The sequence below is a fragment of the Mauremys reevesii genome, linkage group 2 (genome assembly GCF_016161935.1).
Source record: "Mauremys reevesii isolate NIE-2019 linkage group 2, ASM1616193v1, whole genome shotgun sequence".
NCBI lineage: Eukaryota > Metazoa > Chordata > Testudines > Geoemydidae > Mauremys > Mauremys reevesii.
The window spans coordinates 2,920,374-2,939,684 of NC_052624.1; the positions used below are offsets into that span (position 1 = coordinate 2,920,374).

A 19,311-nucleotide genomic window follows, 5' to 3' on the forward strand; every position below is an offset into this window, starting at 1 on the left:
TGTTGGGAGGCCCAGGCAGTGCCATCTCTCTGTGCGTTTTGGGTTTAGAGAGCCATCCTGGAGGGAGCACATTCACCAGGGATGCAGCTCCAATGGAAAGGCAGAGGCACGGCTTTGCTAATGAGTCAGAGGTGAAGGGGCAGCTGTTAGACTTCCTGTGAGGTGCAGATGGAGAATCCACTTGAGGGGAAAGTTTTCAGCAGCTGTGTGGGCTAGGAACCCTAGTTGCCCAAGCATAGAGAGAGTGGGGATATGAATCATCTTTCCTCTCCTCCCGGAAAGAGGGCCCATCTCTTGTGACTGATCTCCACAGAACTGGGCTTGGTCTTCAGTTTCTTTGTTAGCAAGAATGGCCCAAAAGGCAGACTCTGGTGTAGAGAACCAGAAGGAGGCAGACTGCAATATGACTGATTTCCTCCAGTGTTGGGATTGAGGGGCCTGTAACATTCAGTTTTTATTTTATTTAAATTTTAAAGGTGTTTTATTGCTAAAAGAACCAGTAGTTGCCCATTCAGTATTCATCCATGCTCCACACAGTAAATACCATCTTATACCACTTGGCCAGATAAAATGAATATTAATACTTAAACGATTTTTGACAGCACTTGTAAATCCCTTGTAATCCTGTTCATTCTTATACAGTTGGAAATGTTGTTTTTCCTCTCTCCATAACAGTGAAAGCTTCACTCCGCTCCATAAGAGGTTTTTATTCCTATATATAAAACTTTCTGTAAACAGATAAGCCCTGATCCTCCCCTGAACTCTGCACAGTTCTCCATCTGTGCAGAACATCTTGCAAGATTGGGGCTTAAAACACTAATCACGTGTATGTAGAAAGCTGGTTCCATACAGCACAAGGCTTTTCTGTGACTCTGATTTCTGGGTAGAAGTCCACAATTTCTCTTTGGAAATATCATAGGGAATGATCTTGTATTTTGAAAAGCACTAGGAAATCAGAGTGACTGTCCCCTTTCATCTTGGTGTGACTGAATGCAGATCTAGATTCATGTATTCCAGCTCCTTAGTTCCAAAGCTTTGGAGTTAGACTTTTCTTAGAAGTGAAACTCATCACAAAAGAACTCAGCTCAAAATTTCTTCTTGGTGTAATGCACTAGGAAGAAAGTGGAAGATTTTCACTCAGCTTCTGTCCCGCACCTGTTGTATGATCATGCAGTAGGTAAGGTTTAGGGCCAGCTGCGTTGGAATCTTGGTGGGAAATGATGTGACGTGACAAGAATGATTCTTAGAGCTCCATTTTGGACTAGTCAGTCTAGAGGCCAGTTTGGGGTGCGGAGCGAGGCCAATGGAGAACTCTCTGTAAATAGCCGGATATGGGTAACTTCCTAGATCAGGGCTGGGCAAACTTTTTGGCCCAAGGGCTACATCTGGGTGGGGAAATTGTATGCGGGGCCATGAATGTAGGGCTGGGGCAGGGGGTTGGGGTGTGGGAGGGGGTGCGGTGTGCAGGAGGGGGTACAGAGTGTGGGAGAGGGCTCAGGGCAGGGGGTTGTGGTGCAGGAGGGCGTGCAGGGTGTGGGAGGGGGCTCAGGGCAGGGGATTGGGGTGCGGAGTGTGGGAGGGGGCTCGGGTGTAGGAGGGGGTGTGGACTGTGGAGGGGATCAGGGCAGGGGGTTGGGGTGCAGGAGGTGTGTGGCAGGGGGCTCAAGACGGGTCTAAAGGCAGGGGGTTGGGGTGCGGGCTCCGGCCCGGCGCTGCTCACCTCGAGCAGCCCTGGGGTGGCAGTGGCGTGCAGCGGGGCTAAGGCAGGCACCCTGCGCTGCTCCCAGAGGTGGCCAGCATGTCCGGCAGTGGTTCCTGGGGTTGGGGTGAGGGTTGGTGGCTCTGCCACATGCTGCCCTGTCTGTGAGTACCACCCCCGAAGCTCCCATTGGCTGTAGTTCCCCGTTCCCGGCCAATGGGGGCTGCAGGGGGCGGTGCCTGCAGGCAAGGGCAGTGCATGGAGCCCTCTAACACCACCCCCACCCCTCTCCAGGGACCACAGGGACACGGTGCCGGCTGCTTCTGGGAGTGGCGTGGGGCCAGGGCAGGCAGGGAGCCTGTAGTGGTAGGTGCACCATGGGGCTGGCAATCACGCGGGCCAGAGTGAAAGCCCTGACAGGCTGTAGTTTGCCCTTCCCTGTCCTAGTACCTACAGACTGAGAGTAAAGTCTTTCTTACCTGGCACTGACTCAACAGATCATTCCTAGCATATTTGTAGCATGTGCAGAAGAGAAATCTGACTTCATGGGATTCCATTATGAATTAGAAACCTCCAATTTTGAGGGGTTTCTTTATTCCAAATTGATGCGTAAGTAATGTAAGGATTCGCTCTCTCTTCTCTTCTCTCCTCTCCTTCTTCCCCTCCCCCAGCAGATGATAGGATCTTGGTCAAACATGAAGAGCGTCCTGAGGAGAGAGGTCCTGTGACCCAGGAACCGCCTGTGACCTTATCAGGAAGATCAGAAGCGTGCATTTTCCAGGTAGCCAGCTGTGAAAGTCAGCCCAACTCAAACATGCAGCTCATCTCAAACACAACCCCTACAGCAAACAATCTGGGGGAATCCACTCAAGGTGAAACAGAGTTTGGTCAGTTTCCAAACGTCGCCGCCCAACAGGGAAGCCAACTGGGAGAAAGACCATACTTGTGCAGTGAGTGTGGGAGGTGCTTCAGCCGGAAAGACATCTTCATATCACATCAGAGAACCCACACAGCCGAGAAACCCTATTCCTGCTCCGAGTGCGGGAAAAAGTTTGCCCAGCAATCCAACCTGAACAACCACTTCCGGCTCCACACAGGTGAGAGGCTTTATGTGTGTTCCCAGTGCGGGAAGAGCTTCATCCACCAGTCCAGGCTCACCTACCACTACAGAGTCCACACGGGAGAGCGGCCCTACATGTGCACAGAGTGCGGGAAGGGCTTCACCGAGCAATCCAAATTAACAAACCACTACCGAATCCATACAGGCGAGAGGCCACACACCTGTGCCGAGTGCGGGAAGAGCTTCAGTCTGAAGATAAGCCTTATAATTCACCAGAGAAACCACGCCAAGGAAAGGCCTTATGAATGCACTGAATGCGGCTTAAACTTCAATTGTCACTCAGGACTCATCAGGCACCAGATGATTCACACAGGGGAGCGACCCTATAAATGCACAGACTGTGGGAAAGGCTTCATGCGGAAGGAGCATCTTCTGAACCACCAGCGACTGCACACGGGAGAGAGACCCTACCAATGTACGGTGTGCGGGAAAAGCTTCATTCGGAAGCATCATCTTCTGAAACATCAGCGGATCCACACTGGGGAGCGGCCCTACCAGTGCGCTGAGTGTGGCAAGAGCTTTAGGTATAAACAGTCGCTCAAAGATCACCTGAGAATTCATAGTGCAGAGCAGGGGCAGCCGGAAATTTCTCAGGGCCTTTTGCAGGAAATAGAAACTGGGCTCCTTGATGTTAAAATAGAAAATACATGGTAGCATGATTGTAAGTAGTCAGTTGTGTAATAAAAGTACATCAGCTCCAGCAAATTGGAAGAGGATGTTATCGCATTATAAAGGTAAGGAAAAGGAGACGTTCAAACTTCCCTCTCTTAGAGGAGCACACTCATGAGCTTCTAAATCCATGAGCCCTTGAGAAGAAAGGATGCTCAGTGTGCTCATGTGAACTCTACAAAGGGGAAGGGAAGGCATGAACCTTGGCTCTATGTCTGTCAAACTCATTATTGAGATTATTTTTACCTTAGTGTTGGTCTAACTCCTGTTTGAAGATCTTCCCGGTTAAAGCTTACCTTGCTGTGTATGTCAATCTGTTATACACACAAACATACACACTGTATAAAAATTTCTTCAATCTTTAATTTGAGCAGTCAATGCTTTTCTTTAGTTCTTGGACTTTATTTTAGGGAAAACAGGAACAAGAGGTTAGACGTGACCCAGGTGAGAACTTTTTAAAAAATAATAATAATCATCCACTTGTTTTTAAAAACCAAAACCGTTAGGATCCTGCAGCGTTTTACAAATTAAACACTTTCCAAAAGAGCCTCATCAGCATGAACCATGTCTTGGAAAACTTGAGTGGTCACTTCTGAGAATTCACTGGTTTAAAAAAAATATGCAGCAGAGTTAATGTAGTTTTTATAAGATAGTCAAGTGTTGTTTGCATGCATAACACTGCCGATATTAAGTATAAGACCACTGTTTATAAACCAAGCATTTATTGCTTCATGAATTTATTAAGAGTTGGGTTTTCTTTCTCTCAAAAAAGACAAGATTTTTGCAATTCCTCAGTATTTAAAAGTCTAATGACTGGAAACAAAAGTGGGATTTCTGTACATATGGGAAATGGGAAAACTACATAAAAAATTATCAGAGAACTTTATTTTAAAGATTTATTTTTCTCCCCCAGCTATGCCACTGAAATAATGTTGTAGTACTGTGATCACTCCATTAACGAACACCTCTCCATACTGGAATATTAGTGGCCTTACAGCCTGTAAATGGCACTGTTTGTACACAGATTCCAGGAAGAACATTTTTCTTTGGCTGGTAGAGAATGTAATTCTTCTGCGGCACTTTGTTCTCCACAGTTTAAACATTGATGGACAGAGGATAATGTGGGTCTATGCTTCTGTATAGCTCTTTATTACATGGCTTAGTCACGTGTGCAAAGTGTTAGCGCCAAGTTAAGGCTCTGATCACTTCACTTCTTGAGACTGAGCAGACTGCTCACCTGCATCAAGCCCTGCTGAAGACGGAGAGGCTCTGTGTGGACACAACTGCCCACATGCAGGAAGTTGCAGGATTGGGGCCTAAATTTGACTGTATATGCACCAAGGCCTTGATCTAGTTTCCCTTGAAACCGCTGAGTTTTTTCCATTGGCTTCTGTGGGCTTTGTGGCAGGCTGTCAGTGCTAAAATATAGAAAACTCAGCACAAGGACCAAAAAGACCCTGCAGTTGCGACATTTAGTATAGTAGTTGGTGCTTGTTTGGGGAGGGAGGTGTTCTGATTTTTGCTTTGCTGCTGTTTTTAGGCTTCCTAGTTATCCTGTAAAGAGCCAAACTCGGGGGGGGGGGGGGGATCTCTGCAAAAGTAAGATAAATATCTTCCACCATGCTTAGGAGCCAGGTCTTCAATCTCTGAATCAGAACAAAAATTTGTGAGGGGGGAGACACTGAAAACTCAGTATCTTTTTTTTTAATTTACATGAATTGCAGCTGGCTGCTAATACTGTTAGCATCAGAGCAGTGCATGCCCCTGTGGACTTAACATGAAGCTACTGCAGTGTATTCAGGTCAAAAACATCTTTGTAAAGATTATAGTATATGCTGGATGCAGGAGAATATTGACTGGAGGCTTCAGAGCTGAGCACTGGCCAGTCCTCTCAGCATTTGGCCTGTTGTTGGTAGTTTGAGTGAAAAGGAATAACTCTGTAGTTACAGGCGCTATGTTCCACCAGTAGTCACTATGGCAACAGTGTTCCCCCTTTTCTAACCTCAACTCACGTGATCAAGTACAGTACATCCATTCCTGTTTACTGCTATTCTCAGTCTGCTCTAGAAAATAGAGGATGCAGCGAAACCTCTCAGCAGCCTGGGGTGTAACCATCCTTTGAGATATAGTCAATGCCATTGTGTTAACTGAAATCACTGTGAACACATCCATACAACCTTTTATGTAAAGTCTCTGCTTTTGTATAAACTGCCAGCACTTGAATAGTTTTAACATCTTTGGCATGAAAGCTTGTGTGTTAACTTTTATGGACCAATAAATGGTACTACCTGATGTATCCTGTCTGCTATGTTTTAACATGTTGTAGCAGAGGGTTTGTCACTCTGATGTAACACAGGAGGTCAGCTGCAGCATGAGCGTTGTCCCAAGATGGATGGACTCTCCTGCAGCTAAAATCCTCTTCCTAGCAGCCTCTTTCTTGTTGTCACCTCTCCTTCTTCCCACCTTGTGTGCGCTGCACCTAGTCAATGGAGTTTACTGGGTCAGTAAATGGCAAGCTGCAAAATGGAAGAGAAAAAATGTGCTGACTTACAGTGGAAGCTCTTTGGGGCAGGGACTCCTTTGACTCTGTTTGTACCCCATCTAGTACAATGGAGTCCTGCTCTGTGCCTGCAACTCCTAGGTGCTACTGCTGTACAACTAAATAATGTTTCAACCTTGCATAAGGCCTGTAGTTTTAAACAATGTTTAAACCACTTTGGCACAGTTTAAAACATAGTTCTAGTTGAAAAAGTGTAAATGCACTTTAGCTCGCCAGGGTGGAAAGAGGCCTTTTAAGGGAACTAGACATGATTTTTGAACACAACTTCTTGTACCATTTCTCAGGATGTGTGGTTAAACTGGTTCAGCAAGAACAGTCAGTGCAAGGTGTAATTCTAACCTGAAAAGTGAAATTGAAAATAGCGTCGTCTTACTCAAAAGATCTGCTCCTATGTGTATTGAGGGCCCTAGCTCCTGACTTCATTAACAAAAATAAGTTTTTCTTCTGCTCACCCCATTTAAGTCTGCTAACAGTTGAGAGAATGAGCTGGAGTCTATTCCTTCATGTGCTCGTTGACAGAATTGTTTACTACATCCTAAGCAGTTACACCTCTGTAAACCCATTGAAAGCAATGAGGTATTATGGCTGTTGAGGGCTTAATGTGGGGATGTATAAAACAGACCCTGGCCTGATTCAGATGAACCCAGTCTGAGATTGCAGGGCTAGGAAAAACAAGTGTTATTTATTAAATGTGTTCATGCTACAAAGAAATAATGGAATGACAGTAAACAAGCCCCCACCATGCCAATGTGAGAGGTGCTTTTCAGAACAGAAACACACTTTTTAAAGAGCGTGTAGATCAGTTACAAGAGAGTCTGAAAGCTCCATAACGGAGGGTAGTGCTATAATACCCCTTCTTTAGTGCTTTACATTCCCGGTGCCCTGTATCAAGAGGAATTGGGGCTCTTCACCTGTATGCGGGTGGCCTGTAATATACAGGGTCAGACTAGAGCCGCTAGTCCCTTCTATCCTTTAACTGTATGCATCAGGTTCACCTGCAAACCATGTGCTGCCATTGGCAGTGGGGGCTGCTGCCAGAGATGATTAGAGCAGGGGGGGAAATTAAAGGGACAAAATTAATGTATTCACAAAGTACATCTAGGGTTTTTTCTCCTGGACTGTACAGCCCAAAAGAATTATGGAACCAGGCGTGAGGGCCCAAATGCTGGCTATGGTTGTATGGGAGGAACAGGGCTGTAAGCTGGCTCTGCGCTGAGCTGGCCAGTCCAAACAGGGTGTGGCTGGTGTGGGCGTAGGGAGCGGTGTGGGGGTGTGACAGGTGTGCACAGAGGTAAGAGCTCACGCACATACTCCTCATTCCCACCCCGTGCCTCATGCCCGTCTCCACACAGGGGCCTTGTGAAGCTTCACTTGTACGAAACAGTTCCACAGTATGGTGGAGTCAGGGCTTCAACCCCTGCAGGTCCCAACAGCAATGCTGCAGGGAGGGGGAATTGCTGTTTTATTTTTATGCCTTAGAGGCAGTAATGGGGGGCGGGGGGAGGCGTCTATCAGCTGCAAGCTTGGTGCAGGAGATGCCTCCCCGCCTTTTAATTTCTGCGGCAGCTAAGCATGAGGCCAGGCCCATGTTCCCTGCAGCGGGAGGGACCCTGCATGGGAGCAGAGGCTGCCCCAGGCAGGAGCGGGGTGGGCCCGGGCCCCCCAGGAGCGGGAATCGTGGGTGTGGAGCTGGACAGATGCAAAACTGGCGGTGGGTCTGGAAGGCCGGGGGGGGGGAACCTCCAGGGCTGAGTTAATCGCCCGCCCCACAGGGTGACGCACGTTCCCTAGGGACAGCCCGGCCGGGCGCTACTCCCTGCCCACACGAGCTCGTGCGAACACCTGCCCGCTCCGCGGGGCGGCCCCGGGTTCAAATCCTGCGGGCTGAGGCTGCGTGCGCGGCCCCGCCCCGCCGCTCCCGGCCCCGGCTGCGCTCGCTCTGCTCCGCCCGGCAGCTGGGCCGGCCCGTGGCGAGGCGGCGCCGGGACCCTGCCCAGCCCGGAGCGGGAGCGGAGCTCGGCCGGGCCGGGCCCGCTGGAGAAGCCCCGCCCGCCTCCCCGGGGGGGCCATGGCCGAGCGGGCCGCTGCCCAGGTGAGGGCCCGGCGGGCGGGGGAGCCTCGGGCCCCGGGAGCTTCTCCCCGCCCGGCCCGGCCTGGGCCCCGGGAGCCGGGCCGCGGGGGCGGGGCTGCCCGCCGGGCAGGGGCTGAGCCCTGGGGACCCGGCTGGGGCGGAGCCCGGGGTCTCTGCGCCCCCTGGACAGGCCACAGCGGCCCCTGTCGGAGCCGGCTGGTGTCGGGGGCCGCTGGCTCGGGGCTCTCCTGGGGCACTGGCTGCTTTGCCATGGACCCACCCGCGGCTACAGGCTGCTGGGAATAGGGTGACCAGATGTCCTGATTTTATAGGGACCGTCCCGATTTTGGGGTCTTTTTCTTACATAGGCTCCTATTACCCCCCCACACCGGTCCTGATTTTTCACGTTTGCTGTCTGGTCACCCTAGCTGGGAATCGAGGGGCTGAGGCTGCTGCCTGGGGCAAGGCCGACGTCACCTGCCCTCTGTGCTTGCCCCATGGGGCTTGCTGTGCCCACTGCAGTTTCCCCACCCAGCGCAGGGGTTAGAGTCTGAGCAGGGGAGGAGGCACAGCAGCAGGGCGGTGCCACCTGTGGGGTCGGCTCTGATGCCGGGAGTAAAAAGCAGAGTGGGGAGGAGGAGGGTGGAGGTTCCAAAGTTACCTTGTCTCTGACCCCTTTCTCACCCTTCCCCCCCTCCCCCGGGGCAGAGATTGGCTTTTGTCTCACTTGACCCATCTGGGTCAAGAAGGACAATAGACCCATCTTCTATGTTCTCTGTCCCGCAGCTTCTAGACCTAGCAAAGTGTTCTGGCTCTGGGGTTCTATAACTGGCCCGGTATGTGGTGAGGGGAGAGTTTGTGTGTAACATCCTGGCTGTTTGAGTGCGAGATCTAAATTCCAGCTCTGTTCCTGAACTGAGTGCAGATGGCTGGTGGTGGAGGGAGGAAATGTTTCCTACAAGGACTCTGGCTGTAGAGACTGGGTTCTCTAGTAGTTTTCTTTCTCCTCCCCATCCCAATCATCCTTCCTGATTGACCTTTCTCAAGTCCCAGGTCATCGTGACTCTCCCTTCAGTCAAGATCCGAGTGCATCTCCCTTCAGAGCAATGCCTGCTGGCACAAAGGGGCTGCTTGAGGGTTGTGAAGGCCTCTCTTCCCTGCAGCACAGCACACTTGGCTAGCCTGGGGGACCAAACGTTCGGCCCAGACTCTTAACCGCATTGTGGGAGCAGGGGCTGCAGTCCCTGGGCCAGCACAACGCATGTTGGTGTGAAACGGTAGAGAAACATGCATTTCATCCATGAAATACTAAGCCTCCCTCTCTTCTAATCAGTGGAGATGCCCTGAGCTTTCTGATGATACTGATTTTGGCAGCTTAAGGTGATTGTTAAATAATAGTAAATAATAATTCTCCCATTCATTCATATGGCATTAAGATGCGCATTACAACCTCTGCTAGGGTCTCCAACTGAGATCAGGGCCACAGTGTGATGGACACTGTATCTACACATCATGAGAAACGGGCCCTACCTTAAAGAGCTTGCCGTCTAAACAGATATGGCTGAAAAAGGACAGGTGAAAGGGACTTTTCTCATCCCCCATTTGACAGTGGGGATCTGATCTAGGGAGGAATGTGACTTGTTCAGTTTCACACAAAGAGATTGTGGCAGAGATGGAAATAGGTCACACATCTCCTGAGTCCCTGTCCAGGGCTTTAACCATAAACCCATCCTTGTTCTCCTTCCATTTTGGGCTCAGGCAGAAGACCATGTTGGTGATGTTTTCCTATCATGCTCTAAGCAGAAGCTTAGGAGTAAAAGCTAACAGACATGGTTTTCAGACCAAAAGCTTTAGTGTTTTGAAATAGGGAAAAGTTCAACATGTAGGCAGAGTATTGACTATCTACAAAGTCTGTTTTGTAAAATGAAGTTATTGACCCAAAAAAAGTAAAAAAAAAAAAAAAAAATGTGAACCTGCTGATGAAACCAATTTGGGGCCTTTTCAGAAAACATCTGAACAGTTTGAAATTGTATTGCAGGTGGAGTTCAGGTTTTCGTATGTGTCAAATTTAAGGCTGATGTAGGTTAAATTGCCAGAGTTTAAAAACACAGCTGATGATGAAAATATCAACAGACTTTGATACATCTGGAGAGTGACTCTTTCGGAATAAAGATCCAGCCCCAGACAGTGCTGAGTGGCAGTTTGCGTATTGTTTACCTTGCTAGATGTCTTTCCATTTCTGTTCTTTCAAATAGGCTCCAGAATGGGACACAGAGTCATGGTGGCCAATGTCTTTGCAGCCACCTGCTGTCCCTGAAGAAACTTCCCTGAGAGAAACCCAGCTGCAAAGAGCAGAGATTTCTTTGACTGTGGTGGCTGAAGTTCAAGCCATAGAGAGGAAGGTGGATTCTCAGGCCGCACAGTTGCTGAATCTGGACGGGAGAATGGGGACGGCTGAGAAGAAACTAGTTGGCTGTGAGAAAACAATGGTGGAGTTTGGGAACCAGCTGGAGAGTAAGTGGGCGGCGCTGGGAACTCTGATCCAGGAGTACGGGCTGCTGCAGAGGAGGCTGGAGAACATGGAGAACCTGCTGAAGAACAGGAACTTCTGGATCCTGAGACTCCCCCCAGGCACTAAGGGAGAAGTCCCCAAGGTAACGATATCCCAGCTGGTGCAGAAGAGCCGAGGTAAAGCTGACTGTCAGATATCGAAGGGGTGTTTGTGTCTAGTGCCTGGTAGGTTCTTTAAGGCACTGCTGATTTGATAGGTACTTCTGTACCAGGAATAAAATCTTGGGGGGGATAATATTGCCTGTCCCTTTAATTCTGGTTCCATTCCCTCAGTCAGCATTAATATAACTCTCAAAAAGACTCTGACATCATCTCCTGCCTCTTCTCATTCTAATTACTGGGTTGTTGAATCATGTTCCAAGACCTGAGGTAGGAGGGGTCCCTATGTATCTAAATTTCATTCACAGCGCTGACCTCCTGCGGGTGAGGTTTTCTCCTGTCTGCGTTGTCTCTTCTCATGTTCTCTCAATGTTATTTTAGGACTAAACTCTCTGCCTATGTAACTATATTAAAAGCAGTGGAATTCCACCAGCAGAGAAATTGGCCTTTAGCCTCCATGGCTGAAGAGAGTTCTGCCTCCGTGCACATTCGAATTTTGGCCTGTTTAGGTGTATCCGCCAACAAGGGAACTACTTGATCACTTCTTTGTGGACATCTAGGGTGTGTCTACACTGCACACTCCTCATGGCAGTGTGCAGAGTTCATGCACTGCACGCTGCCCTAGCTTGGGTATAAATAGCAGTGTAGACAGTGAGGCACGGTTTAGATAAGGAAACCCACACCAGAGCCTTAGGGTATGTATCCTACACGGCTCTCCACACACCTGAGCAGTGCCGTCTCCGTCTACATTGCTAATGTTATCCGTGTAGTATCCAAAGGGGAAAGCATGCAGCGCTTGTGATTTCAGTCCCAGTGTCGTTTGATGCGTCTCTGTATTTCTCTGAGCAGGGATGGGAGAGTGCAGCCAAATGGCAGAAGGAGCTTTGTGAGAACGTGATGAAGGGGAACTTTGAGACTCTGATCTCCATGGGTAAGGATCAGTTCTCACTCGCTTATTACAGGCTTTGTGATGTGGCAAGGGCTGGGTTGGCTCTAGCTCAGAGTTATTGATCAAGGGTCAGATTCTCCCTGGTGTAAATTGTGCATTGAAACGAATGGAGCTGTGACAGTTTATACCAGGTGAGGATCTGCCTCCAGATTTTTATGCACGGTGCACAATGCGTTGTGTTCCTCTCCATCTGATGAGCCCTGAATCTGCTGCCGGGAGTCCAGTTTACCTGTCACCAGCAATCTCCATTTTCTGCATGCTCTTCATTAACACTTTTGCAACTTGGTTCACAGGAGCAGGCACCTTCAGTGACAAAAGGGGGTTTAAAATCACATCAAGTTTTATGTAATTAAAGACCAGAGAGCCCTATTCTTCTTCTCCATGAACAGACTCTGCGATTTCCAAACCCAGCATCCTGTCCCGGATTGAAGGAGAAGAGGAGCCATGTACCGGGGATGAGCCGGAGGAGACAGAAATCCCCATGGAGCCCAGCATGGGTAAGGACATGGTTAATACTCCAAGAGCCTGGCAGGCTGTATAGATTTCTCATATCCCAGGGTTCCTTATCCTCAAGACAATTCTGACCCCAGATTTCTCCACCCACCCCAATAGGTTCTAAATCTAACAGCTCCCCATTCTGACGTTCTGCCCACTGATCCTCTGTCAGTTTTCTCTGAATCCTCATTATTACCCTGTTTACATTTATTCAGGAAAGAAATGGTATTGGCTAGAGATTGTGTTTTCCCAACATCCACAGAATGCTTAGCAAAGGGTTTGAAAAGCAATTTCCTTCTTTCCCCTGAACAGACTCTCCGGTTCCTACACATGAGATTTCATCCTGGATTAAACAGGAGGAGGAGCTGTGTATCAAGGATCAGCAGGACTCGGAGGAGAGAGAGATCCCTGCAGATCTCAGAATGGGTGAGCAATAGATTTAAACAACTGAGAAATGACACAGTAGACGGAGTTGGAAATCCAATCAAACCTTCCCGAGCTCCTATCATTCTATCTTTTTGTACATCTGTCATAACTTTGTAAGTAGCCTTTGTCGGTGCATAAGAATGGCCATGCTGGATCCATCTAGCCCAGTATCCTGTCTTCTGAGAGTGGCCACTGCCAGATGCTTCAGAGGGAGTGAACAAAACAGGGCAGTTTGAGTGAACTATCCCCTGTCGTCCAGTCCCAGCATCTAACAGTTGGAGGCTTAGGGACACCCAGAGCATGACGTTATGTCCCTGACCATCTTGGCTAATAGCCATTGATGGACCTATCCTTCATCAACTTATCTAATTATTACCTTCACAACATCTCCTGGAAACAAGCTCCCCAGGTTGAGCATGCATTGTGTGAGGAAGTACTCCCTTATGTATGTTTTAAACCTGCTGCCTATTAATTTCATCAGGTGACCTAATTCTTGTGTTATGTGAAGGGGTAAACAGCACTTCCTTATTCACTTTCTGAAAGTCCAAGTACGCTGGATCCTCTGGATCCAACCTTGTCCATGTGTGTGTTCGACCCTCTCAAAGAACTCTAGAAAATTGGTGAGGCATGAATTCTCTTTACAAAGGCTGTGTTGACTCTTCCGCCACACATTGTGTCCATCGTTGTGTCTGAAAATTCTGTTCTTTACTATAGTTTCAACCAGCTTGCCTGGCACTGAAGTTAGGCTTACCAGTCTGTAATTGCCAGGATCGCCACTGGAGCCTTTTTTTAAAATTGGCATCACATTAGCTACCCTCCTGTTACCCGCGCACTCTAGGGCACCCATCATTACCCTTCCTTGGGCTCAAGGCCTAACCGTTTTCATTTAGGCACCGACCCTTCCCCAGTTCCTAGGGCTCAGGGCGTACTCTTCTGCAGGTTTGCGGGGCCTTTTACCAGTGAAAGAGCCATACACAGAAATATCCTTAACTTCTATTTATTAACAGTTACCAAATGAATACACACGCTAAGCATACAATGCTCACCACTCCCAATAAGGCAGACACACTTTTCCTGGTGGCTCTGGCTTCCTGCATGGTGTGATTGGCAGGGTGCTGAGGTCTGGCAGCTCTGAGTTTGGGCTGTGTCCTGAAGTTAGGTTCCCAAAAACTTCCTTTATGTAGTTAAACTTGAGTCCTGCTTAGCTCTACCTTAACAATCATTTTAAAGAAAAGTCCTACCAAACAGGATTTTTCACCAATCACAGCCTATTACGAAACAATTGTTTACCCAATCAGACCCCATCACCTTAGTTGATTTAAATCTTGCAAAATTAGTTATGCCACAGACCGAAACAATCAAAGAACCAGACAAAGACCATACAGCTAAACAATACAGAAGTGAGGACCATAAAGGCAAAACAATGGAAGTAGAAACTTCACAATCACAACGGTTGATAAGCAATTCCGTGCCAGACAAAATGTTGTCAAACAAAGTTTTCTTTAAAGATTTTAAGACCTGTTTCTTTATCTGGTGATGATGGGTCCTGTTAGGACAGGAGCACCTTCTTAACAGTCTGATGTTACGTTGCTTTGAAGCAATGTAAATGGTTGTTCTGGTTTTGGTCCTGCGATCTGCTCTGTCATTCTTGTCCTAATACAAATTCACAGTGTGCATGTGATGAATTACAGGACCTTGTGACACACTTCATTTATCTTGCACCACTCCTGCCCTCTGCCCTCTTATCTGTCTCACCTGAAACTTGCAGTGTTCCAGACCTCTGAGCTGCTTCAAATCAAAGCCTGCTCATCCGCCCAAGGCTTAGATACTCACTGATTCAGAAGTGACTGGCTTCACTTCCAATATATTACAACTCTGCAGGACTAGAAATGGGAAGCTTATTTCACTCAAAAGGGGAAATCCCCAGCTTCCCAACAGGATGCACAGCACTTGCTTCTGGCCCTGAAATGTCCTGAGAATAAACATAGAAAAAAATGTATAAAAGCTATTTTAGGTTCCTGTTAGAAATTTTGATGATTCCATCTTCATCTGAAAGATTTAGAATCATGGTAGTGAAGGGAGACTAGCTTTAAAGGCAGAGGGATACAGAAAGAATCCTAGCAAAAAGCATTGGTTAGTTATTTGGGTAACGTGGCATGTGCAGAATACATGGTGGTGCGGTCCTGTCTAAAGGCTTACCTGGCCCTTGTTTGGGATGACCTGTGTGACTCTGGGGTGGTGTAGCCATCCCAAACTCAAGCTGATTAAAGCTATTGATTGTGTAGATTTCCAAACCCGAAAGTGTGTTCCCCTGGCAATTGACTAGAATATTCTAGATCAATCCCATTCCTCACCCCAACTTTGAAAGCTCTGACTTCCCACTGCCGTGCTGACCTGCATTTCCTGTGTGTCTCACACTGCGCCCCAGCAGGAAGGTGAGTCTGCTGCAAAGCATTCTGGGTGCTCTGACATCCTGTTGCATGTGGGGGGTGGAAGAGGTGAGTAAACCAGCAGGAGTGTCTGTCAGACAGGAAAGAGGTAGGGGAGGAGAGGCTGTCACGGAGTCCCCGGGCGATGCTCTGGAACTGCTCCATATGAGGCCAGGCAGGACTTTGGGGAGCCTCCTCTCCCTCGGAGCAGACTGTCTCCAGGGCAAGAAGCTCCCACGGCTTCACCTCCTGGGTCTCTCCTTGGAGCATTCAGCATCCTTTGCCCTTCTGTGCGCTTCCCACAGTGAGCCCGCCCAGGCGGGGTCCTGGGGGGGGCCAGAGGGTCCTGCCCCCCCACTTCGCAGTCAGACGTGACTCTCAGCCAGCCAGTAAAACAGAGGTTTATTCGATGACAGGAACAGGGTCTAAAACAGAGCTTGTAGGTACAGCGAACAGGACCCCTCAGCCGGGTCCATTCTTGGGCCCAGCGAGCCAGACAACCCCATCTGCCCTCACTCTCCATCCCCAGCCAGCCCCAAACTGAAACCCCCTCCAGCCCCTCCTTTCTGGCCTTTGTCTCTTTCCTGGGCCAGGAGGTCACCTGATCTTTGTTCACCTTTAGCTATTCCCTTGCAGGGGGGAAGGGCCCTGGCCATTTGTTGCCAGGATACAAAGTGTCGGCCATTTCTGCACACTGGAGACGTAAGAAATGCATAGGGGAAACTGAGGCACCCGCACAGTATTCAGAGGAAACATTAAGAACAGTCCCACTTCGTCACAGAGACGCTGTAGGTGGGGACTGCGCAGGTACCAGATGACAAGCCCCAGGGAGGAAACGTTTTGGCCATAAAGCTTTGTGTGATACACTGGTTTTTGCTCTAATAAAAGGTGTCATTTCATCTACCTTTTCCCTTCTAGACTAACACTGCTGCCAACCCTTTCTGCATTATGTATTGGAGACGTCCTTCATCTGAGCCAGATGAAACGAACGTCTTGATTCTCTCTCTTTTGTACCTGCAGATGTTGAGCTCACGATCAAACCAGAGGAGCAACCTCCTGAAGAAGGCCCTAGCAACCGAGAGCCACCTGGGCCGTGGCCAGGCCCAGCAGAGGAGAGAGCTTTCCAGGGTGCTGAACAGGAAGCAGCTGTTGGGAGTCCTGGCACTTCAATCAGCTCCCCAGGTAACAACCTGGGGGAACTTACTCAGCATGAAAGAGAACTCAGAAGTGTTGCTGCCTATCCCAGGGGCGATGCAGGAATAGCCCCCTATGCATGTGCCCGATGTGGGAGGAACTTCACTCGAAAGGACGTTCTCCTGTCGCACGAGAGACTCCACACGGGGGAGAGGCCCTACACGTGTGCTGACTGTGGGAAGAGCTTTAGCCTCGAGATCAGCTTTGTGAAGCACCAGAGATGCCACACCAAGGAGCGGCCCCATCCGTGTAACGAATGCCAGAAGAGCTTCAAATGCCACTCGGCGCTCGTGCGGCACCAGATGATCCACAGGGGAGAGCGGCCGTATAAATGCGACCAGTGCAACAAAAGCTACAGCCGCAAGGAGCACCTCCAGAACCACCAGCGGCTGCACACCGGGGAGCGGCCCTTCCACTGTGCAACCTGCGGGAAGAGCTTCAGTCAAAAGTTCGTGCTTGTCTCACATCAGCGGATCCACACGGGGGAGTGGCCCTATAAATGCACGGAGTGCGGGAAAGGCTTCAGTGAGAAATCCAAGCTGACCAGCCACTACAGGATCCACACCGGCGAAAAGCCCTACAGCTGCGCCCAGTGCGGGAAGAGCTTCCGCCTCAAGGTGAGCTTCTTAAGGCACCAGACGAGCCATGGCAGTGAGAAGCCCTACCCATGCACCCAGTGCGGCAAGAACTATAGCTACCACTCAGGCCTCCTCCGGCACCAGCTGATCCACGCGGGGCAACGGCCGCATCAGTGCAACAAGTGCGGCAAAAGCTATGCCGAGAAATACCGCCTGCGGAATCACCAGCGTGTCCACCTGGACGAAGGACCGCAGCGGTGCGTCCCATGCGGGAAAAGCGCCTCGGAGAAGCAGGACCTCCTGAGCCACCAGCAGAGCCATGCCGACGGACACCATCAGCACACCATGTGCGAACAAAGTATCTGGCTCGTGGAGAGCGGCTTAAAGCACCAAAGAAACCACAGCAAAGAGAAGCCCTACAAATGCATTGACTGCGGGAAGAGCTTCAAGTGCCAGTCGGAACTCACCCGCCACCGGAGGGTCCACACGGGGGAGAGGCCTTACGAGTGCACCAAGTGCAACAAAAGCTACAGCCAGAAGTACCATCTTCTCCAGCACCTGCGCATTCACACGGGGGAGCGGCCCCACCAGTGCAGTGACTGTGGGAAGAGCTTCATCCGGAAGGAACATCTCCTGAAACACCAGCGGATCCACACCGGAGGGAGGCCTCACCAGTGCAGCGAATGCGGGAGAAGCTTCCACTATAAGCAGTTGCTGAAAGACCATCAGAGGGTGCACAGAGCGGAGCCAGATCACCTGGAGGCTTCTCCAAGGACTGAAGCCTGGGTTCCTTAATGCAGAAATGGGTTCCGGCCTGCCACTTCTAACACGCAATGGAAATACAGTACAGTGGGTCTGCGAGTTAACACACGAACCATGCCCTGATCTGGCGAGCACTTAGGTGCATGGTTAACTTTAAGTGTGTGACTTCAATGGGACCAGTCACATCCTTAGTTTTTTTTTGTTTTGTTTTGTTTTTGCAGGTTTGGGCTCCATGTCTGTATATCTCATGCAGCAACCAAAGCTGCTGAACCTCCTCAGAGCTGGAGGAAAATTCACTGCCAGAGATCGCTCACCCTTGGGGCTGGGAGGGAGCCAACACGGGGAGAAACCTGAGCCCTCTCTGGCAGACTGTGCTAAACTGGAAACTGACAAACTTTTGACAGCTAGATTTCCCCCTGCCCCCCTCCATGTACAGCATGGGGGTCTCTCTCATCCTCCAGCTGGTGTCTTATGAGAATTCTCATCTCAGATTTGTTTTATACGTAGAGTTTGTGTATGGCCCCCGGGGTTTCAGGCTTGCACGTGTCCGTTCTCTTCTAGCTAGGAGCTGTACGCTACTTGTGTTTTACCACTGTTCCCGTGTGAGGTTCTGGAAAGACTCTCTCTGGAAAAACAGAGGGTAAGTGAGCTATTTCCCACTTGCATGTCGTCTTCTAGAGACAGGACAGGACTGATCATGCATGGCCTTTGGGGCTGGAGCCAGCCCTATCCCGGCCACTCAAAATAGGTTCTTTGGGGTGAGCACTGGATTGGAAGTCATGTGTTAATCCTGGCTCTGTCTGGCCTTGGGCTGTGCCTCCATGGAGATGATCTGGGGCTCCCTCGTTACGGTGCTGTCAGCATCAAGCGAGTGCAGGGGTTTGAATGGGTGAGCTGCTCAGTGTTCGAGGCAGTGTTTGCATTCCTGCTGCTACTGGCTCGTGGCTGACCGCTGTGGCGGAACGTGTCTCTTCTAGAAAGGGGAATGAAGGGCTTGTGTAGAGTTGTGGTTCTTCAGTGACCATCCCGAGCAGTGGCTACTTGTCTATAGTTTGTGCAAGTGGAAAAAATACAAGCGAACGCTAGTGATGCTGTAACAACAAAGAAACTCTTTCAATGTGGTCTGTAGTGAGAGGGCCGTGTCTGGCTGCTGGCCTGTGTCACTACATTCAGAATGGAGGAGGGCTTGTACGTGACTTTGGATAATGTGTGATTTTATTGCATTCATCGGTTATAAATTAAACATGTTTGATTTACTAGATAATTTGTTTAAACTGAGTTTTGTGTAACTGTCAGAAATAACAAGAGCCCAAGAGGTGGCGATTCCTACGTATGAGCCCAGGCCACGTGGGCAGATGCTGGGAGGAAAGCAGGACTTGCAACCACAGGGATCTTGGCAGGAACTACCCTCTTGGTGCTCCCAAACCTACCGAAGTCATGAGGGCGGGGCTGGGGGGGAAGATGGCCAGGCTTCCCTCTGCCCCCAGCCCCCTCTCGAGTGCTTGGTACTTTCTTACAACGGAGACATGTTGATGCATTTTGAATCCATGTATGACACTAAATAATAAAGGAGCAGGTGCAAGACATTGTGCTTGCAGAGTCCTGACCCCAAATGGCTAATCTGACAGCAGGAGGAGTCACAGGAGGGGGGAACAAAGCCAAGGAAGGTTATGTCACTGTGTGAGCGTA

The 19,311-nt window shown here is 49.6% G+C and overlaps 1 protein-coding gene across 1 annotated transcript in view; it reads left to right on the forward strand.

The window, feature by feature from the left end:
• Nucleotides 1-18,883, forward strand: part of LOC120399392 (zinc finger protein 850-like) — a 28,548-nt gene extending 9,665 nt beyond the window's left edge. The window contains exons 7-14 of the mRNA XM_039527595.1: nucleotides 2,371-3,469; nucleotides 5,029-5,087; nucleotides 7,938-8,140; nucleotides 10,375-10,773; nucleotides 11,639-11,720; nucleotides 12,128-12,235; nucleotides 12,546-12,659; nucleotides 16,109-18,883. Of these exons, the coding sequence (XP_039383529.1) occupies nucleotides 2,371-3,469; nucleotides 5,029-5,087; nucleotides 7,938-8,140; nucleotides 10,375-10,773; nucleotides 11,639-11,720; nucleotides 12,128-12,235; nucleotides 12,546-12,659; nucleotides 16,109-17,655 (3,611 nt within the window). The 3' untranslated portion in view covers nucleotides 17,656-18,883. The remainder of the gene's footprint in view (nucleotides 1-2,370; nucleotides 3,470-5,028; nucleotides 5,088-7,937; nucleotides 8,141-10,374; nucleotides 10,774-11,638; nucleotides 11,721-12,127; nucleotides 12,236-12,545; nucleotides 12,660-16,108) is intronic.
• The last annotated feature ends 428 nt before the right edge of the window (nucleotides 18,884-19,311 follow it).